At 42.7% G+C, this 23,752-nt stretch overlaps 1 protein-coding gene across 1 annotated transcript in view; it reads right to left on the minus strand.

The window, feature by feature from the left end:
- Positions 1–23,752, minus strand: part of SLC24A3 (solute carrier family 24 member 3) — a 490,808-nt gene that overhangs the window by 370,652 nt on the left and 96,404 nt on the right. Inside the window, exon 2 of the mRNA XM_077282811.1 lies at positions 10,853–11,005. Within this exon, the coding sequence (XP_077138926.1) occupies positions 10,853–11,005 (153 nt within the window). The remainder of the gene's footprint in view (positions 1–10,852; positions 11,006–23,752) is intronic.

Consider the following 23,752-nt stretch of genomic DNA (forward strand, 5'->3'; position numbering starts at 1 on the left):
CGGTATCGAAACAACATTAATGTGTAAAATAAAGAATTAAAATAAAAAATATTGCTATACTCACCTCTCCGATGCAGCCTGCACCTTACCGAGGGAACCGGCAGCGTTGTTTGCTTAAAATTCGCGCTTTAACTTCCTTACGCGAAGTCCCGGCTTGTGATTGGTCGCGCGCCGCCCATGTGACCGCGACGCAACCAATCACAGCAAGCCGTGACGTAATTTCAGGTCCTTCAGGATTTTAAAATTACGTTCCGGCGTTGTGATTGGTTGCGTCGCAGTCACATGGGCGACGCGACCAATCACAAGCCGTGACGTCACGGGAGGCTGGACACGCGCGCATTTTAAAATGCGCGCGTCTCCTGCCTCCCGTGACGTCACGGCTTGTGATTGGTCGCGTCGCCCATGTGACCGCGACGCAACCAATCACAGCAAGCCGTGACGTAATTTCAGGTCCTTCAGGATTTTAAAATTACGTTCCGGCGTTGTGATTGGTTGCGTCGCAGTCACATGGGCGACGCGACCAATCACAAGCCGTGACGTCACGGGAGGCAGGAGACGCACGCATTTTAAAATGCGCGCGTGTCCAGCCTCCCGTGACGTCACGGCTTGTGATTGGTCGCGTCGCCCATGTGACTGCGACGCAACCAATCACAACGCCGGAACGTAATTTTAAAATCCTGAAGGACCTGAAATTACGTCACGGCTTGCTGTGATTGGTTGCGTCGCGGTCACATGGGCGGCGCGCGACCAATCACAAGCCGGGACTTCGCGTAAGGAAGTTAAAGCGCGAATTTTAAGCAAACAACGCTGCCGGTTCCCTCGGTAAGGTGCAGGCTGCGTCGGAGAGGTGAGTATAGCAATATTTTTTATTTTAATTCTTTATTTTACACATTAATATGGTTCCCAGGGCCTGAAGGAGAGTTTCCTCTCCTTCAGACCCTGGGAACCATCAGGAATACCGTCCGATACATGAGTCCCATTGACTTGTATTGGTATCGGGTATCGGTATCGGATTAGATCCGATACTTTGCCGGTATCGGCCGATACTTTCCGATACCGATACTTTCAAGTATCGGACGGTATCGCTCAACACTAGTTTTGATCTGTTTATGCCATTGTCAATAAAAAAAGTCATTATTGCTATGACAAACCTTGAAGGAAAAAAGTCCACGGCAACATGTGGAATGACCTTCATGATGATGTCCTGGATGCCTACATTGGTGTTCTTCTCCTTGCTGGAGTATATAAATCCTGCAATGAGGCCACTGATAGTCTCTGGGACGCATCGACAGGCAGGAATATTTTCCGGGCAACAATGTCACTTCAAAAGTTTCAAATGATATCAAGAGTCCTCAGATTTGACAACAGAGACACCAGAACAAAATCTGACAAACTTGCTCCCATCAGGGATGTTTGGGAGAAATGGGTGCAGCTCCTTCCACTGATGTTCAACCCAGGGCCAGAGGTGACAGTAGACGAACGTTTTCTCCCTTTCCACGGAAAATGCCCCTTCCGGCAATACATGCCAAGTAAGCCAGGCAAATATGGCATAAAAATCTGGGCAGCCTGTGATGCAAAAACTAGCTATGCATGGAATCTACAGATTTACACAGGCAAGTCTGCAAGCGGCATCCCTGAAAGGAAAACGTGTAGTCCTCAATATGACTACTGGACTGCAGGGTCACAACATTACTTGTGACAATTTTTTTACCAGCTATGACCTTGGACAAGAACTTCTCAGGATGAAAATCACCATGGTGGGCACAGTGAAAAAAAACAAACCTGAGCTGCCCGCTGAATTGTTGCAGATGCAGGACAGGGCTCCACTTTCCTCAAAGTTTGTTTTTACAGACACCACCACTGCTGTTTCATACTGCCCCAAAAAACGACGGAATGTGGTACTGATGTCCACACTTCACAAAGATGCAGCTGTGTCATCAGGAAGTGTCAAAAAGCCCAGAATCATCCTGGACTATAAAAAAACAAAGGAGGAGTGGACAACCTGGACAAGCTGACTGCCACCTACACTTGCCAGCGAATGACTAGGAGATGGCCAATGGCTGTATTTTACAACATCCTTGATGTGTCAGCATGCAATTCATTTGTGTTGTGGACCTGTAGCCCCCCCACTGCCGCAGGGCCAAGGGGTACCCGGTACCGGGCCTCTGAGTCTCTGCTCTGGGGTTGTCACGGTGGCTAGACCCGGTCCGTGACCCTGCTGAGGGGTGTACAATGAAGGTGGAGGGGATGGTGATGATGTTGTGGTAGTGCGGTGCAGTGCTGGTCACAGTAAATAACGAGGACACCAGGTTGCAGTCTTTTTACCTCTTTACTGAAGGCTTCAGGATCCTCAGTCCGGAATACGGTTAACCAGGCTGCGCATGTCCGGCCGGTCCGATGGCACCTCCAGAGTTCCCTTTGCATGTGGAAATCTGTGCCTACCTTCTAGCGCTTGTGTGTTGCGGTCCTCCCCTGCTGTGCTCACGGGATAGTCCCCACAACTGTTGTGTCTGTTTCTCGTGTTCCCTCACAACTCGATTCTGATGTTCTTCTTCGTCCCCCAGATGATATGGCTAGGACGCACCCGTATGACGGGTAGGCTCGGAGCTCTTCCTGGACCCTAGTGTCGCCCTTCTCCTATTGTTGCCCCCTGTGTCTTCATAGGTGATTTGTGTGAGACAGCCCGCCTATAGCTGACTGTCCTGCCGTAGGTTTGAAGTATTGCTTGGAGCCTAATACTTCCTCGGCGTTCCGGCCACCGGCTACGCGCCTCAGTAGGATGATGCCTCGTCTTACAGCACGACTCCTACTGGTATTTCTCCTAGTTGCGTTGATCTCGTTTCTCACTCAGCACAATATACCTCGCTTCTTGTCCTTTCTTAGGGCACCGCCGCTATCTAGTGCAGGCGCGGTCCTGTAACATTCTCTCTGTTCGCTAGATCTCTGCCAGGATCCCACCCCTGACAGGGACCCCCCTGAGTCTCTCCCCGCAACACCCTCTGCCACTGGGTGTTGCCTGTTCGATTCCCAGTCAGCTTCTGTCTAACTTTCTGCCTAACCCCCAGTTTTACCAGATTGTGAGGAGTGGCCTAATACATAGCACCCTTAGCTCCCCCTGGAGGCCAGACTGTGAAGTGTATTGGTGACTGTGATACCTGGTCAGAAGAACTCCTTCAGTGCCATCAGATGTACCATAGCCCCCCTTAGCGGCGGAGCATCAGTACTGCAACGACCAGGACTCTGGGGCGCTGCAGACCCACATTCACCAAGGATGGAATTCAAAGAAAAAAACAAGCGGAGGATGTTTCTTGAGGAACTAGGATTATCCCTTTTCATGGTGCACATTGACCAAAGGGAACGAGTGCCCCGAGACCCAGCCGCTGCAGCCTTGGTCCGACAACTCCAGAGCTCAACAAGTGCTTCGTCCACACCCACAGCAACACAAAAAGCATCAGCACCAGCATCCTCCTCAACCAGCCCTGCCTCAACATCAACCACAACCCCCACAACCCCAGTGAGACCACCTGATTCTAAAAGAAAGAGGTGTCAGGTCTGCCCTTGCAATAAGGACAGAAAGACAAACACATCGTGCTTCGCCTGCAAAAAATACCTCTGCAAAGAACACACAAAAAGTGTCCCTTTTTGCCACACATGCATCTAAATACTAATGCATCTAAAAACTAGTACTTGATTTCTGTTGATTTGATTTGCTTGATTGAGGGTATGTGCACACCTCAGGATTTCTTGCAGAAATTTCCTGAAGAAAACCGGAAATTTTCTGCAAGAAATCCGCATTTTTTTTTTGCGTTTTTTTCCCATTTTTTTCGCGGTTTTTTTAGCATTTTGCAAGCGAAATTAGCTTGCAGAATGCTAAAGTTTTCCAAGCGATCTGTAGCATCGCTTGGAAAACTGACTGACAGGTTGGTCACACTTGTCAAACATACTGTTTGACAAGTGTGACCAACTTTTTACTATAGATGCTGCTTATGCAGCATCAATAGTAAAAAGTCCATTCCATAAAAGATAAAAAAGAAGCGCACTTACCCCGGTGAACAGGTCACAACTTTATTCGGACATATGAACAAAAGCAGGGAGGAATGGGAAAAAGTGAACGGACAACGGCCGTTTCGTGCTATGTAGCACTTCAACGGGTCCTTTTTGACGAAAGGAAGTGAGGAGTGTTCTTTTACCTCTGCAGATCATGCTGCTTCTCCCCCTTCACAATACGTCAGGTGAGCAAAACACCTATCTTCGAAATATAAGTGTAAGTGAACAACAATACAAAATTAAAAACAATTTAAAATACTAAGCCAAATCTGAAGATGACAAATAAATACAATATGTTACAAAAACTGCAATATTTTACAAAAAGACAGACATGTCTATCTTTTCATTTAAGCCCAATGGACCTAAGGCGCCTGCACGGAGTATCCATCTCCCTTCTCTCTGTAATAGGAGGCGGTTCAAATCCCCTCCCTGTTGTGGCGGGGAGACCTTTTCCAACCCTGCAAAACGCAATGTCTGCACATTACTTTCATGGTAAGTCCTCACATGTGTTTTGTTTTAAGTTCAGGCCCATGGACTCTGCCATTAGGTCCGCCATCAGGAAAAACTGGCAGATTTTGGGGCAAGATAGCGATCTCAAGGAGATGATTGAAAGAGGACCCCTTTTTGCATGTCGCCGTAGTAATAATGTCAGGGACCTCCTAGTACGAAATAGATTTGTGTCTAAACGGGATAATTGGTTGGGTAGTAATGTGCCAAAAGGAAATTTCAAGTGTGGTCAGTGCAACTTTTGCACATATCATATGACAGGTAATAGAATCAGAATTGGCCCTATCCAGCATGAGGTACGTGATTTTATAACATGTAGGTCCACATATATTGTTTATATAATTTTTCGCCCTTGTGGCTTTTTTTACATCGGTAAAACAATTCGGCCCCTCTTTGTCAGGATAAGAGAGCATTTCAACTCAGTTCGGACGGGAAAAGGTGTCCCTAAATTGATTAACCATGTGAGGACTTACCATGAAAGTCGAAGATAGGTGTTTTGCTCACCTGACGTATTGTGAAGGGGGAGAAGCAGCATGATCTGCAGAGGTAAAAGAACACTTCTCACTTCCTTTCGTCAAAAAGGACCCGTTGAAGTGCTACATAGCACGAAACGGCCGTTGTCCGTTCACTTTTTCACATTCCTCCCTGCTTTTGTTCATATGTCCGAATAAAGTTGTGACCTGTTCACCGGGGTAAGTGCACTTCTTTTTTATCTTTTATGGAATGGACTGTTATGTATCGTGTTGAAGCAGCACCCCATTGGTAACGGAGGGGATTCATGTTTACTGCATCTCACACGCAAAACTGCAGGGGTTGAAGATTTCAGGGTCAAGCGTATAGCAGCAGTGCGGTGGTATCTGTTTTCCTTTTTTTGGACTGTGTTCAATAGTAAAAAGATATCATATTAAAAATAATAAAAAAATAAAAAAATGGTTATACTCACCTGCAGACAGCCGATCTCCTCAGTGGCGTCCGTTCCAATAGATGGTGTGGTGCAGGACCTTCGATGACGTCACGGTCATGTGACCGCGACGTCATCGCAGGTCCTTCACCACACCATCTATAGGAACGGAAGCGGCAGCATGCACCGCTGAGAGGCGGGAAGACTCCGGGGGCCATCGAAGGTGAGTATATGACTATTTTTTATTTTAATTCTTTTTTTTTTTACCAATTATACGGTGCCCAGTCCGTGGAGGAGAGTCTCCTCTCCTCCACCCTGGGTACCAGCCGCACATGATCTGCTTACTTCCCGCATGGTGGGCACAGCCACATGCGGAAAGTAAGTAGATGAATGCATTCCTAGGTGTGCGGAATCCCCGCAATTCTGCAAATTTAATGAACATGTTGCTTTTTTTTCCGCGATGCGATTTTTTCGCGGAAAAAAATGCAACATTTGCACAAGAAATGCGGAATACACTGAAAATAATGGGAGGCATATGTAAGCGTTTTTTTCGCGTTTTTATAGCGAAAAACGCGACAAAAACGTGAAAAATACTGAACGTGTGCACATGGCCTGATTGTTGTTTGTTTGTTTGACCTAGAAAAGCTACTTTTTATTATTATTGCTATTAATGTTAATATAATTTTCATCTTTTATTTGTATTAAAGTTCTATAAAAAAAAAATCTGTTTTTTGCCTTTTTCATAAAGTAGTTAGATATGGGTCAAAATTGACCCGTAACACCATAGATGTTACCAGAGTTAATAATATAAAATATATATATGTATTTTTTTTTACATTTAAGAAATGTATTCTAAAACCCTTCAGTAATAGTCAGGTAATATAAAAAAAACTTTTTAAAGTTTATATTATTCTCTTGAGGTTCATTTGACAATATTTTTTAATTGAAAATGAAGGGTATGCTCTCAAATGAAAGGCCCAGGGGGCCACAACAAAAATATTATAATCAATCCTTCCATGGATGAGAAACCCTAACAAGGTAACTAAGAGGTAAGAAACAAAATGGATCATAAATAACTGTTTTTAGGGTATCCTGGGGTGATTTAAGACATGGGTCAAAACCGACCCGTTAACATAAGAAAGAGTAACAGAAAGCTAACACTAGAGGAAGGTTAAAAAAGGGGTTGTCTTCATGAGAAAATTCACTTACAAATATTTTGACATATTGAAAGCTGGGTCTATAACATTTCTTGAACTACAGAGTCTTGTTACTTGACTCTTGTGAACAATGGAATGTTATGAAAAATGCCAGCAACGTGGACTTTGTTTTGGCACACCCAGGGCTTACATCATGTGAGTTACAGATCTTTACAACTAATGTCTCTGCATTTTACACCATGTTTATTAAGATTTCTGCAAGTGTTAAAGTATATTATTCAGCAGTACAAGGGGAAAGATGGCAATTTCTACGAGAAAGATTCAAACGGAAGCTGTCACGTTGTACATACAGTCCTATCTCTTATACAGCAGGGTGATCTGAGCAATTGATATACTGTATAGTTTTGTGGGATAGATTCCATTTAAAGGGAACCTGTCACCAGATTTTTACTACATCATCTGAGAGTAGCATAATGCAGAAAAAGAGACCCTGATTCCAGTGATGTATCATTTAGTTTACTGGGTGCAGCAGTTGTGATACAACCAGAGTTCCTAGATGTAGCATGCAGCAGAGCTAAGAATGCTAACCCCGCCCACAACACAGCTTTCTGTGTACATACCATATTGACTGTAAAGGTACTTTCACACGAAACGACGCTGCAGCGATAGCGACAACGATGCCGATCGCTGCAGCGTCGCTGTTTGATCGCTGGAGAGCTGTCACACAGACCGCTCTCCAGCGACCAACGATGCCGAGGTCCCCGGGTAACCAGGGTAAACATCGGGTTGCTAAGCGCAGGGCCGCGCTTAGTAACCCGATGTTTACCCTGGTTACCAGCGTAAAATGTAAAAAAAACAAACAGTACATACTTACATTCGCGTCCCCCGGCGTCCGCTTCCTGCACTGACTGACTGACTGAGCGCCGGCAGTAGCAGGGCACAGCGGTGACGTCACCGCTGTGCTGTGCTTTCACTTTCACTTTGCGGCGCTCAGTCAGTGTGGGAAGCAGACGGCGGGGGATGCGAATGTAAGTATGTACTGTTTGTTTTTTTTTACATTTTACACTGGTAACCAGGGTAAACATCGGGTTACTAAGCGCGGCCCTGCGCTTAGTAACCCGATGTTTACCCTGGTTACCAGTGTAAAACATCGCTGGTATCGTTGCTTTTGCTGTCAAACACAACGATACACGGCGATCGGACGACCAAATAAAGTTCTGAACTTTATTCAGCGACCAGCGACATCACAGCAGGATCCTGATCGCTGCTGCGTGTCAAACTAAACGATATCGCTAGCGAGGACGCTGCAACGTCACGGATCGCTAGCGATATCGTTACAAAGTCGTTTCGTGTGAAGGTACCTTTAGATGCTAATTAGTGCTGGGGGCATGGTTGGACCAGGTTGCATGGGGGCAGCTAGTCCTGTAGTGATAATCTCCTGTCAATAAATCACTTATATTGAAACACACAGCCTAATAAGTGACACAGCTCTGAATTTAGTGTCTCAGCCCCTACCTCATGCTGCCCTCAGATGAAATAGCAAAAACCTGCTGTCAGATTCCCTATGATTTGTAAATTTATTTAAATTTACAGCCAGTGTCCTTTGCTGGTCTCCTCGCTTTCTCTACATGCTGGCTTGTCACATGAGCACTATCTATAGCCAATCATTGACCACTAGTTGACTGCAGCCTTCATATTCCATACAAGCCATTAAAAAAAGTCTTTTCCGCTTTGATCAAATATGAAAACTTGTAACTGGCACAGGCAAAGGTGGAGTGGAGGTCTTCCAGGTAGGTATCTGTTATTTGTTGCTTTCATACCCCAAAGACCCATTTTTAACATAAAAAAATTGAGTGGACATGCTCTTTAAACAAGAACGCTGATAATTTAGAGACCCGCCTACTGGACTCCTAAGCACAGTATGAGCAGGAAATTAAATGAATGAAATACAAGTTAAAACCAATCTTTTCCCACAAAATGAAACATCAATCTGGCTGGTTCTTCCTATTCACCAACAGGCTGCCTGCAGATCAGTCGCCATATTCAATGTGATAAATTTAATTTCAGCCTGGCAACCAGTGAATGAGCTTGTGATTGTCGGTAATTACTCGATGGCTTTGTTCAAGGTTGATGTAATATCTGATGGATAGAGTCTCTGGAAAAAAAAGTTTTAGTTTTTGGGCAGCATATGGCATCACACATAGCGCCTAACTCGCTGTAATACAGACTCGCAAGGACACTCATACAATATTTGTTTCATATTTTATCATTGCAACTTTTATATATACACACATGTAAGTTGTAGTTTAAATTGTATAACTCTTTGAATAACATTGCATATGTAACTTCCATAGGAACCATTGGCAATTTACCACATTGGCCAGGATTAAATCCAGCTGCAGAAATTGGGACAGACGGAGTTAATAAAGGACTATGCTCTAAATGCATTAAAGGTGTAGTTTCTGGGCATAATATAGAAAACAAGATATACATGTTTTACCGACAACATGTTTGTATGGTCATAAAAATGAATGCCATAAGCAGCTGCAGGATCTGACAACTTCCACAAAACAGAAACAGGAAACTTTGATTAAAAAACCCCTTCAATTTGGCAAAATGAGAGAAGTAAAGTTTGACATGTAAATGAACCGTCATACATATTAGTCAAGTCAAAGTTCGTACACATGAATTGCAGCCAGTTTATCAATTCCAGCGATGGTTTACTGGCATTTGTTCTGTGGTTTTGCAGCCAATGCTCAGAAAAGCGAAACCTTGTATAGCGCATTCCATACAGTCTTACATCCTATATTTGTCTGCAGCCCAGAATATATTATTACATCTTTATGCAAACTAACTTTGCTCAGCTGGTTCCTATTATTCCATATACTAGAATTTGCTCATGTCCTGAATGATTTATTTTATATTTTGCAAGAATAAAGATAAAACGGGCAAAATAGAAGAAAGATAGTTTTCAGTGTAGGACCGGGTTATGTATGTGATCATCTTATCACGCTCTTAATTATAACAAATACGTAGACACTGATAAAAATTTGCAGATATGGAATACTAGAGAAAACTTATAGCTAGGGATCACGCTTGGAAAATGCAACAGATTTATGAAAAAATAAGATTATTTCAACTGTAACAATATTCAGGATAGAGCTCACATACATTGGCCAATTTATGCTCGAAGTACCTTCATTTTTTCACAGCTATTTTTGAAGATAAATATTTCATGTGTTCATTATATAGCGCTTTTTTTCCTATTTTCTGTGGCAGGAATGCATTTTCAATGTTCTAGAGTAATTATTCTTGGTAAATTATGGTGCAGCCTTTATAGTTTTTCAACTTAAATGTTTTTTTGGTTGGCGACTGTTCACACTAGCTTGGAAGTGCTGGTCTTCTTCTCTATTAATATTCAGAATAGCCCAACACAATTAGGCAACTAAAGCTGTAAATTTAAAAAATAACTGCAGCACCCCTGGAGGTAAGAAAAAGTATTGCAGCCATTTTTTTTTTTTTTTTTTTTATTATTTTTGTATTACAAACCAACTAAGCTCGGTGAACTTCTATCTACTGCCATGGACATACTCTGGACTGAATGATTTGCAAGAAAAAGTGAGCTACACAGACTGTGTGTGAAAGTTGCCACATGCAGAATTGTTTTAGTATATTTCAGCAATCATCTAAAGTGATGCTATGCACAGAAATGAAGGTATAGACATCATGTATGGGAGACCTGCTCCCCCATACAAATTTTCAATTCATAAGAAGGATTAAATTAATTAAAGTGGTTTTGTGGGACTTTAACACTGATGACCTTTCCTTACGACAGAGCCACCAATATCAAATCAGTGGAGATCTAACTCCCTGCGCCCAACAAGACAGTGGATTGAAGAGACAGTGGTGCACACAGTGTATGCAGGTGCCGGTGGGCTGCAGCCTTTCAATCAACTGATTGGTGAGATGCCAGGAGTTGGACCTCCATTGTTCTGGTATTGATCATATTGATCCTAAAAATAAGTAATCAATATTAAAGCCTTGGAAAAAAAACTCTTCAAGTAACATAATAAAACTTAGAATCAATTCCACAACATAACGTAAATAATAATATCTAAATAAAACAGCAAAAAGTGGTGAACATGTTGATAAAAAATATAGATGGATTCAACATGGAGAGAAACCACCTCATAAAATAGATTTATCTAAAGTACAGCAATGGAAAATTGAAATTTCCTACCTGGTTCTGTGCAGTTCTTACGATGTCTGTGTTCACCTTGAATTTCAGTAAAATTTTCATCATCCGCCCAAAGCAGTCCTCGTCCATTACTATTGGCATTGATGTCTAATACATTTCTCTGGTTTCTATGTAACGAGTTGTTTTCTTCAATACCTATAACATGAACACAAAGCTGACTTAATCACATTGTCTACAGAGATCACTCACTCTTATTGTACTCCGTCTGACCTCTTATCTATTATTCAGCATGGCCTAAAGGTACCGTCACACTCAGCGACGCTGCGGCGATATAGACAACGAGCCGACCTAAACTAGATCGCTGGAGCGTCGCTGTTTAGGTGGCTGTAGAGACGTCAAACACAGCAACTCCAGAACGATGCAGGAGCGATCCAGTGACGTAACGGCGACTCACTTCTCGTTCTCGCTGGTTGTTAGCTCCATTACATCCATTGTTAGCGTCGTTGCTTTTGATGTCAAACATGACGATACACGCCGACCTGGCGACGAAATAAAGTTCTGGACTTCTAGCTCCGACCAGCGATGGCACAGCGGGATCCAGATCGCTGCTGCATGTCAAACACAACGAGATCGCTAACCAGGACGTTGCAACGTCACGGATTGTTGTCATTCTCTTTGCAAAGTTGCTGAGTGTGACTGTACCTTTAGTCTTCAAGCTGGTAGGAACTGAACAGCCATATTATCAATATATGAGGTCAGCTATCCTATCAATCTATACGATCAGCCATACTATCAATATATCAGGTCAGCAGCAATATTATCAATATATGACAATCTCATATCCATATAGAGCAATATCAGCCTAAGGGTATGTGCACAGATCATTTTCAGGGAGATCCACTCTGAAACCCACCTGAGGAAACACCTAGAAAATGCCTTATTATAATGAACATGTGCTTTTCTATATAAAAACGAATTCTTGGACATATTTTTTAGTCTGTTGAGCATTTTTTTATGTTTTTAATAAAGATGTCAAGTGGTTAAAAGATATAAGCAAACCATTATCCAGGCATTTTTTAGCTCTGAAGATTCTCTATACAATAAAAGGCAGTTAGACGGCTCAAAAAACACCAATGGACAAAAATGCCCAAGAAGCTCTCCGGCAATGACCAAACACAAAAAAGACCCTTCAGGACAGAAAAAATGCTGGCATTACCTGAAGCATCTATCTCTTGGAAAATTCTGTTGGTTGGCCTGCCTGAAAAAAATGTTGAGTGCACGTTCATAATTACAGAAGGCCTTCAGCATATCCCAATAACATACCAAGAAGATATTAGGCTAGGCTTTAATCAATCATAGAATATTAACCTTTCATGTTCTACTTGACACCACCACATCCCTAACCTAATGTGGTGATCGCATGTCATTTTCATGTATTAAGTACATTTTCCATTCCTTGTTTTAGAACATTGCAGTAAAATGGAGACAAATCATTGTTGGATTCTCACTATATATTCATACAATCTCTGAATGAAGACCTTACAAAAGTCCCACAGGAACCACTCGGGCAGTTTTTATTAGTTAATACACCCTTGAAGAAGATGTTTGTCAGTCAAAAACTGAAGTCTTTGAAGATTCTTCAAAACTCCCTTTTTCTTGACTGATCATTCTAAAAGTATCATTGATTGTTTGGGACATTTTTCCATTTTCATATTTAAGTTTTCTTCATTTATCACTATTAAGTATAGGTTGACAAAAGAGGAGACCTTAAGCTAAAACTCCCAGCTAACATTTAGAAAATAATCTCTCTCTAAATACAAAGTTCTCCTCCACGAGACAGTGTAGACTAAACATTTGATTCACAGATCCGCAAAGAACAATTGGAAAAAATTAAACATAGGAAACATTGCTTAAAGTGTAGAAATAATCTTGATGCCCTTAAGATAAAGCATCATAGCTTTTACAAATCAAAATGCCATTCACTGTCAATTACTACAAAATATAGATGAGCAAATCGATTTCATGCAAATAAAATACATGTAAAATTTTAGGACACTACTAGGGCTATGGCGAATTTGAACAATTTGCAATTTAATTCATGTGAAGTGCAAAAAATGCCCACCACTGTTTTATACAGAAGATTACATTAACTAGTAAAGGCTCAGGCACGACTAGGCAGGCTACCCAATAATATAACATAGTATAAAACAGCTTGTCATAGCCTGTTTAAAAGTCAAGGCAGGGAATGCAGCACAGCAACGATTTTGGGGTGAATCTATTTAGAGAGAGGATATCACAGCACGCAGCTTAAGAAGCACTCTCACCAAAATTTGTACCCTCTTAATATATTGCACTCTTCATATTACAGGTGCTTCTCACAAAATTAGAATATCATCAAAAAGTTAATTTATTTCAGTTCTTCAATGCAAAAAGTGAAACTCATATATTATATTGAGTCATTACAAACAGAGTGATCTATTTCAAGTGTTTATTTCTGTTAATGATGATTATGGCCTACAGCCAATGAAAACCTAAAAGTCATTATCTCAGTAAATTAGAATACTTTCAACGCCAGCCTGAAAAATTACTTTAAAATCCAAAATGTTGGTTTACTAAGATGTATGTTCAGTAAATCACTCAATACTTGGTTGGGGCTCCTTTTGCATCAGTTATTGCATCAATATGGCATGGCATGGATGCGGTGGTCCATCTTTAGCAGCAAGAACTGCAATCAAGCGTTTGTGATAACTGGCAATGAGTCTTTACAATGTTCGGGAGGAATTTTGGCCCACTGATCTTTCTAGAATTGTAATTCAGCCACATTGGAGAGTTTCTGAGCACGGACTGCCTTTTCACAGCATCTCAATCAGATTAAGGTCAGGACTTTGACTAGGCCATTCCAAAGTCTTAATTTTCTTTTTTTCAGCAAGGTGGACTTGCTGGTGTGTTTTGGATCATTCTCTTTCAGGATATTTTGGGAGACAGCAGAATTCATGCTTTCATTTACCACAGCAAGCCTTCCAGGTCCTGAAGCGGCTAAACAGCCTCAGACCATCACACTACCACCACATTTTACTGATGGTATTTCTGAAATGCTGTGTTACTTCTACGCCAAATGTAATGGGACATGATGTCTTGCTTTTAAGTATCTTTTAGTTTACTTCACTTTGGCAGACAGATCCATAAAAGTGACTTCTTGATTGAGAAAAGGTGTGGCAGTAATCAGGCCGGTATGTGGCTAGGGAATTTGAACTCAGCTGTCTAAAAATGTGATAAACCACAGTTAATTTAGATTTTAAGGGGGACAATCAATTTTTCACACAGGGCTCTGCAGGTTTGTATTTCTTTTTCCTTCAATAATAAAGACCTTAATTTAAAAACTGCATTTTGTGTTTACTTGCGGTTTTTTTGTCTAATATTTAAATTTGCTTGCTTCTCTGAAACATTTAAGTGTGTGAAACATGCAAAAGAATAGGAAATCAGGAAGGGGCAAACATTTTTTCACACAACTGTACATACCAGGAAGGGGAACATACATACCAGGTTGCGGGTCATATATACCAGGAAGAGGCCCAGGATGGGGGACATACAGTTGAAACCAGAAGTTTACATACACTATATAAAAAACAGATATGCATGGTTTTCTCAATATCTGACATGAAATCAGAATATACCTTTCCTGTTTTAGGTCAATTAGGATTACCACAACTATTAATATTTGCCAAATGCCAGAATAATGAGAGAATGTTTAAGGCATTTTTATTACTTACTGCAAAGTCAAAAGTTTACATACACTAAGATTACTAAGACTTTAAACAATTCTGGGCTGCCCATATGATGATGTCATGTGTTTAAAAGCTTCTGATACATTTTTGGCAACATCTGAGTTAATTAGAGACACCTGTGGATGTATTTTAATGAACACCTGAAACACACTGCTTCTTTGTGTAGCATAATGGGAAAGTCTCAAGAAATCAGCCAAGATATCAGGAAAAAAATTGGGGACTTGCACAAGTCAGGCTTATCCTTGGGTACAATTTCAAGATACCTGAAGGTGCCTCGTTCATCTGTAAAAATAAATATACACAAGTACAAACAAGATGGGAATGTCCAGCCATCATACTGCTCAGGAGAAGACTTCTGTGTCCCAGAGATGAATGTTCTTTGGTCCAACATGAGCATATCAACCCAAGGACAAAAGCAAAAGACCTTGTGAAGATGATGGCAGAAGCTGGTAATATTGTGTCAATATCCACAGTGAAATGAGTAGTGTGTCAACATGGGCTGCAAGGCCACTCTGCCAAGAATACATTACTCCAAAAGAATCATAAAAAAGCCAGATTAATGTTTGCAAATGCATACAGGAACAAAGACCTTGATTTTTGGAGACATGTCCTGTGGTCTGATGAAACTAAAATGTAACTTTTTGGGTATAATGACCATCATTACGTTTGGAGGTAAAAGTGAGAAGCTTGGAAGCCTAAGAACACCATCTCAACTGTGAAACACGTAGGTGGCAGCATCATGTTGTCACAAAATAGCTGGCATCATGAGAAAAGAAGATTATCTGGCAATACTGAAGCAATATCTCAAGACATCAGCCAGGAAGTTAAAGCTTGGGAGAAAATGGGTCTTCCAAATGGACAATGACCAGAAGCATACTGCCAAAATGGTAACAAAGTGGCTTAAGGATAACAAAGTCGATGCTTTGGAGTGGCCATCTCAAAGCTCTGATCTGAATCTTATCGAAAATTTATGGGCAAAGCTGAAAAGGCAGATGCGAGCAAGGTGACCTACATACCTGGATCAGTTTACACCAGGAGGAATAAGCCCAAATTCCGATCAACTATTGTGAGAAGCTTGTGGAAGGATATCTCAAATGCTTGACCCAAGTCATTCAGTTTAAGGGCAATGTTACCAAATACTAATGAAATGTATGTAAACTTTTACTTTGCAGTAAGTAATAAAAATGCCTTAAAACATTCTCTCTCAAATTTTTTATTTATCCTGATTTCATGTCAGATATTGAGCAGTCACATGTCTATGATGTTTGTGTGATATCGTTTGTATGCTGTTCCTTGTTCCATTTACACCATTTAACCCAAACCTGTTGGGTTGTTTTAATCTTATCTCTGGTGAATATACACAGATCATGGACAAGTGATTCCTGAGTCAACTCATGGCACAAGAGAAAGACTTTCCTGCATTCCCCTAGAGCTTCCAGTAAGATTCGGGTGTAGGCACTGCACCATAGTGAGAACTATTGGATACCCTGCTCATGGAGGCAGCTTAAATGGTTGTTACATATATAATCTTATGATTATGTTATGCATTGTTGTTTTTAATATTTAATAAAGATTTAGCTTTTACTATTTTGTGTTGTAACTCCCTTTTCATTGCTGATCACTAGTGTAGAGTTATAGGAAAGCTTTTTTTTTACTGTCAATCCCAGCAGACTTGCCGATCTGTACAAAAGTTCATCTTTTAATTACTAATCTTCACAGTTAGGGGCTGCAAGCTAGAAAGTGATTTTTTCACACAAGACTCCTTACAGCTCAAAATATTATTGCTTCCACAGCATACAGTAATTATATTGTGCTTAGATGAATTCCCTAACGAAGGGGCTTAGGCTTGGCCTCCAGGACCAAACTGATAATTATGGTTTTAAGCATAAATGTAAGTTATGGAGAAAGCCTTGATTCACACTTCTGGGATGATGTTTCATGAAGTCAATAAAGTCATTTGAAAGATATTGAGACTTGTGAAATGAATAATAATCACTGTCTGCGCAATTACTATTCTGATATGTTTTTCAGTCAGAAAATATGTTCTCCTATTTATAATGAATAATCATGATGAAAAGCAATCTGCAAACTCTTCAGAAATTATGATTAGCATAAAGTGAGGAAACTTTATTTTCTAGCAATAACTATATTAAGTTAATATTGGAAGTACTTATGAATGTGACGCTAGTCACTACTCACGGACAGACAGTGAGGCAAAGAAGTCAGACCTTCCATGGTTTGTACCAAGAGAGCACATAAAAACCAAGGGAGAAGACAAAGTCGTAAGTCAATTCAGGGCCCAAGGGTCAAAATACCAGAAGATAGCAGATAAAGGCAAAAGGACAAGACAAATAGTCAGAATACGGTCTAAGGGTCAGTCAGCGGAAGATCAGAAGTTAGAGCAATATAAACTGGCAAAAACTCACCAGGAAGCACAAACTACAGTTGGCACAGATCAGAGGCAAACAATTCAGTTAAACAGCTTGGGCCATTTTAAGAACAGAGAACACCTGGAAAAAATTCCACACCTCCCAGTCACAGATTGGCCAGCTGAGCTGTCAATGAAAACACTGACAACTTAGCATGACCCAGTTTCCATAGGACTGCAAAAGAATCACTCACTGGGCGCAGGAATCGTGACAACATAACCTCTTCTAGAGGGGGCCAATGGACCTTCTGGTTTACAAGGAAACCTGCCGTGGAAGGCCTTGACCAAATGATCGACGTTTACAGATCGAGCAGAGACTTGGGATCTCTCCTCTGGTCTGTAACCTCTCCAATGAATGACGTACTGAGGGGAATTCTAGACTTTCTGAGAATGAACAATCTTTTGCACTTCAAACTTCAAACTGTCATTGACAAAAATCAGCAGAGGCAGAGATAGACAAAACTGAAGGGCAAAACTCTTTTAACAGTAATTTATGGAATACATTTGAAATGTGAAAAGATGGAGGAAGTTTTAATCTGAAAGCCACGGGGTTAACTACCTTGAATATGGGGCCCCCTGAATGTTTCCTATCCACCTTTCGCCTCTGACGATGCTGAACCACCCCAATAGTCTTCTGAACCTCCCTCCAGACATTCTCAAGTTTTTGTATGGCAACCTCTACTCCATGACATGCAAGAACTCATCCTCAAGAAATCATCAACATGAGGATGAAAACCATAATTACAAAAAAAGTAGAGGTTACTGTGGACTGGTTAACCCAACTGTTAAAGGTGATCTTAGTAAGCGGTAAGAATGAGGACCAGTCCTGTTGCTAAGCCGCAATGAAACACCTTAGTGTTAGTTCCAACGACTGAAATGTACTCTCTTGTCCAATTTCTTACAAAATGCTTTTCAGAATTTGGACACAAACTGCACCCCTCTATCCGATGCAATATTCTATGGAATGTTATGCAAACTCACCCAGATCTCCTGAGGATGAGTCCCAGTGGGTGGGTATAATTATGTCTTTATTGTGTGGGTCCTCACACTTGGGCATTCTCTTTGTCCCCACTAGCCCAAGAACATTCTTCTGTTGACACATTTTTTGATGCCTTAGGTATGATTTATGACAAACCTGACTGTGTCTAGGTTGCGGAGGCTAAGATCATGGACCTGATGCAGGGAGGTGACACTGCTGAGGATTATAGTTTGGAGCTCCCAGCAATTGTCCTCTGAGGTACTGCAGAATGATGCTGCTCTCAGGTGTCCATTTTGTTGTGGCCTTATGGCTACTCATAGGTATGCTATGGCTTTGCATATTCCACCCTGATCTTTGGAGGAGGCCATGACTCAAGCCTGTCATTTGGATTGTAAAATTTGGGAGACGTGATGAGCGACAGGGGGCCAGACATAATGTGATGCTAGTCACAACTCGTGAACAGACTGTGAGGCACAGGAGTTAGACATTCCAGGGTTAGTACCACGATAGCACATTGAAAACCAAGGGTGAAGACAAAGATGTAAGTCAGGGCATGGTCCAAGGGTGAAAATACCAGGAGATAGTGGATAAAGGCAAAAGGACAAGACAAAGGGATAGTCAGAACACAGTCCAAGGGTAAGGCAGCAGAAGATCAGAACTCAGAGCAACAGAATCTGCAAACACCAGGAAACACTAACTACATCTGGCAGGGATTACAGGCTAACAGCTCAATTAAAAAGCTGGGCAATCTACAGAACAGAGAACACCTGGAGAAAGTCCCGCACCTCCCAATCACAGAATGGACAGCCGAGCTGTCAGTCAAAGCACCAACAACTCAGCACGCCCATCGCAAGATTAGCCAGCTGAGCTGTCAATCAAAACACTGACAACTCAATATGACCCAGTTTCCATAGGACAGCAAAACAATCACTTACTGAGCGGAGGAATCATGACAATGCATTCTTGGCAAAGGGAATCCAAATTTCTCACATTTTAAAAAGTACTCAATATTCTCAGTGTATTATGGTGTTATTAGTTATATGGGAGACTAATAATATATAGCAGAGGTTCACTGATTAAGGATCAGGGGAAATAATTTGTAATTAGGGTTGAGCGACTCATTTTTTTAAGATCGAGTCGGGTTTTGCGAAACCCGACTTTGTCCAAAGTCGAGTCGAGTGCAGTCGGCCGATTATCGCTAAAAGTCGGGGATCGACCGAAACATGAAACCCAATGCAAGTCAATGGGGAAGCGTAGTCGGCAGTGAGTGGAGGCCAGGAAAACACCTACAGTGCCCATTTTAATGCCAAAAACATCCATTCTTGTTTCTGAAGCTTGTGAATCTTAATTAACTTTATAATAATAGTTGGGCATTGGAAATTGGGGGTCATTTGGCAAAAGTTGTGGGGGGTAGGGCTGGTTGAAGGTTTTAGTGGGCCCAGGAAACGTGGACTACGTCACGGCGGTGGAGCAGTGAGAGGTAAGTATTTCAACTTTGCAAGTGCTGTGACCCTGAGCAAGCAGGGAGGCCCACTCGTTCGCATTGGCACTGGCACAGGGCCCCTCAAAGTACAGCGGTGTGCTTGCACGGCGGGGTGCCTCCCACCAGCAGCGACACTTTTGCGTACTCTGAGGGGCCCTGTGCCAGTGACGTCGCCAACGAGTATGCCCCCCCACCTGATGAAGGAACCTGCACTTTCATCTGCACCTTCCTCTTTGTCCCTGTGTAAGGTGGTATAACATGCGGGAAGGGGAACCTTACTTTCAGCAGGGTCAGATTCTGGCAGTGTAGAGTGCAAGGGGAATGTAGTGGTCTAGGTCAATGTACCAGCAGACTCATCTAGCAGTGGCTGGGCAATGGGCAGGATGAGGAGGAAACACAGATATAGGGCCAAAGAATAAAGTAGGCTAAATGCAGTTCAAAATTGGTAACAGGACTAAACAGGCGGCATTGCTTTGTTCAGTGGAGTAGCAAACCCAGGAGCAGCAGACACTGTTTTAAGGGCCCAACCACACTAGTAGGCCAAATGCAGTTTAATATCTGCTACTATAGGCCAAAAGCCTAAAGACTGAAGCTCAGCTTTATACAGTCGAGGACACCACCAGGGAGCGGCAGACACCGTTAGTAGGCACTAACCACCAATTTTTTCAAAAACAGCACTTAATGAGAGCCAGAAGGTTGAAGCTCAGATTTATACAGTTGAGGATAACACCAGGGAGCGGCAGACACCATTAGTAGGCCCTAACCACCATTTTTTTTTTTTTAAAGCACTTAATGAGAGCCAGAAGGTTGAAGCTCAGATTTATACAGTCGAGGACAACACCAGGGAGCGGCAGACACCGTTAGTAGGCCGTAACCACCATTTTTTTTTAAAAAGCACTTAATGAGAGCCAGAAGGTTGAAGCTCAGATTTATACAGTCGAGGACAACACCAGGGAGCGGCAGACACCGTTAGTAGGCCCTAACCACCAATTTTTTTTTTAAAACAGCACTTAATGAGAGCCAGAAGGTTGAAGCTCAGATTTCTACAGTCGAGGACAACACCAGGGAGCGGCAGACACCGTTAGTAGGCCCTAACCACCAATTTTTTTTAAAAACAGCACTTAATGAGAGCCAGAAGGTTGAAGCTCAGATTTAGACAGTGGAGGACAACACCAGGGAGCGGCAGACACCGTTAGTAGGCCCTAACCACCAATTTTTTTTTAAAAAGCACTTAATGAGAGCCAGAAGGTTGAATCTCAGCTTTATACAGTGGAGGACAACACCAGGGAGCGGCAGACACCGTTAGTAGGCCGTAACCAAAGTTGAAGGCCAAATGCAGTTTAATATCTGATACTATAGGCCAAAAGCCTAAAGACTGAAGCTCAGCTTTATACAGTCGAGGACAACACCAGGGAGCGGCAGACACCGTTAGTAGGCCCTAACCACCATTTTTTTTTTAAAAAGCACTTAATGAGAGCCAGAAGGTTGAAGCTCAGATTTCTACAGTCGAGGACAACACCAGGGAGCGGCAGACACCGTTAGTAGGCCCTAACCACCAATTTTTTAAAAAACAGCACTTAATGAGAGCCAGAAGGTTGAAGCTCAGATTTAGACAGTGGAGGACAATTTGAATTAGGAACTGCAGACAGACTTAGTAGGCTGTCCCCTGTGGACCATGCATCCAGCACATTAACCCATTGCGCCGTAATGGACACGTAACCTTCCGTGGCCATGCCTACAGGTCCATGCGTCTGTTGTCAGGTGCACCTTTGTACTCACAGATTGCCAGAGTGCATGGACAATGGTGGTGGTGCTGGTGGAGGTCTGGGATGGCTTTTCTTGCAAAAGAAGTGTCGACTGGGTAGCTCGTAGCATGGGACAGCGTAGTCCATCATGGCTTTTTTAATATTACATAAAATAAAGAAATAGGCTCTATGCACTTTAAAATAGGTTCCAGGGGTACACAGGCAGCATTGGTGTGGTCAGCGGAGGAGGAGGATTGCAAGGAGGGACCGCAGACAGGCTTACTAGGCCTAAAATAACTAAAAATAGGCTCAAGGCAGTTTTAAATCGGTTACATGGATACACAGGCAGCATTGTGGTCAGCGGAGGAGGATTGCTAGGAGGGACCTTAGACAGGCTTACTAGGCCTAATATAACTAAAAATAGGCTCAAGGCAGTTTTAAATTGGTTACATGGATACACAGGCAGCATTGTGGTCAGTGGAGGAGGATTGCTAGGAGGGACCGCAGACAGGCTTACTAGGCCTAAAATAACTAACAATAGGCTCAAGGCAGTTTTAAATCGGTTACATGGATACACAGGCAGCATTGTGGTCAGCGGAGGAGGATTGCTAGGAGGGACCGCAGACAGGCTTACTAGGCCTAAAGTAACTAAAAATAGGCTCAAGGCAGTTTTAAATCGGTTACATGGATACACAGGCAGCATTGTGGTCAGCGGAGGAGGATTGCAAGGAGGGACCGCAGACAGGCTTACTAGGCCTAAAATAACTAAAAATAGGCTCAAGGCACTTAGAGTTATCTCGCAGGGGTACACAGGCAGCATTGTTGTGGTCAGCAGAGGACGATTGCAAGGAGAGTCTGACACAGTTAGTACTCACAAAAAATAAATAGATGTTAATGTCTCGCAAAACAACAACAACAACAACAAAAAAGTGTGGCATACTTAGGTACAGGGGTGGGCTCATCTGCTGAGTTTCTGACATAGTAATTTGGCAGTAAGTATTTACTGGTATCAATATAGGACACTGACCCAGACTACTTTAACTAGCATCATAGATGTCAAGAAATTGGTATTGTCAGTGCCAGGCATTGAATGATGTCAGCGCATAGACTAAACATTGGTGGAGCTGTGAGAGATAATTTTGCACGTGGTAGAGCACAGTTTGAGCTGGGGGGGGTGAACTCTCTTGTGGCCGGCGGTACCGTCCCAGGGCCCCTCATGTTACAACGGTGTGTCTGACGTTGGGTGCGCGCCACCACCGCCAGAGACACTTTATTGTATTATGAGGGACCCAGTGGCAGTGCCGTCGACAAAAAGCGGGCACACCCACCTCTTCAGACAAACGGCACGGGTGCTTGCGCCAAGTGGCGAGACCACGGCCCCGTGGGGGGAGTTTTCCCATTGAGGGAGGTGTAAACATGTCGTATGCTGGACAAACAGCTGCTGCAAATTAAGAGATTGGAACACTCAGTAAGACCAGTCCACAAGCAAGACCTTTTTATAGGAAAGCTAGGTGTCAGCCGGGAAAGGTGGGGCAAAATAATTTGAAATCCAGGAGTGGTTCATTTTAATGAAGGTTAGATCATCCACATTTTGGGTAGCCAGACGAGTCCTTTTTTCGGTTAATATTGAACCAGCAGCACTGAATACTCTTTCTGATAGCACACTAGCTGCTGGGCAAGCAAGCTCCTGCAATGCATATTCTGCCAATTCAGGCCAGGTGTCTAACTTGGATGCCCAGTAATCAAATGGGAATGACGGTTGAGGGAGAACATCGATAAGGGATGAAAAATAGTTAGTAACCATACTGGACAAATGTTGTCTCCTGTCACTTTGAATAGATGCTGCAGTACCTGTCCTGTCTGCGGTCATTGCGAAATCACTCCACAACCTGGTCAGAAAACCCCTCTGTCCAACGCCACTTCTGATTTGTGCACCTCTAACACCTCTGCCCTGTAGCCCCCTGCAGCTCGTGTGAGGACCATCACCGGCGCTGTGTGCTGGGAATGCCTGAATCAAACGGTCTACAAGAGTAGCTTGTTTGGTTGCTAATATTTGTTCGAGGTTCTCATGTGGCATAATATTTTGCAATTTGCCTTTATAGCGAGGGTCAAGGATGCAGGCCAACCAGTAATCGTCATCGCTCATCATTTTAATAATGCGTGGGTCCCTTTTGAGGATACGTAAGGCATAATCCGCCATGTGGGCCAAAGTTCCAGTTGTGAAATCTGCGGTTGTGCTGGTTTGAGGGGCAGTTACAGGCAAATCTACGTCACTTGTCTCCCTTAAAAAAACAGAACCCGGCCTTGCAACGCCACTAATTTCTGTTGGCCCAGGAGAAGCTTCCTCATTAAAAAAGTACTCATCCCCATCATCCTCCTCGTCCTCCTCCTCCTCTTCGCCCGCTACCGCGTCCTCTACACGGCCCTGACCAGACAATGGCTGACTGTCATCAAGGCTTTCCTCTTCCTCGGCTGCAGACGCCTGCTCCTTTATGTGCGTCAAACTTTGCATCAGCAGACGC

This window comes from Ranitomeya variabilis, chromosome 2 (assembly GCF_051348905.1).
Source record: "Ranitomeya variabilis isolate aRanVar5 chromosome 2, aRanVar5.hap1, whole genome shotgun sequence".
Classification (NCBI taxonomy): Eukaryota; Metazoa; Chordata; class Amphibia; order Anura; family Dendrobatidae; genus Ranitomeya; species Ranitomeya variabilis.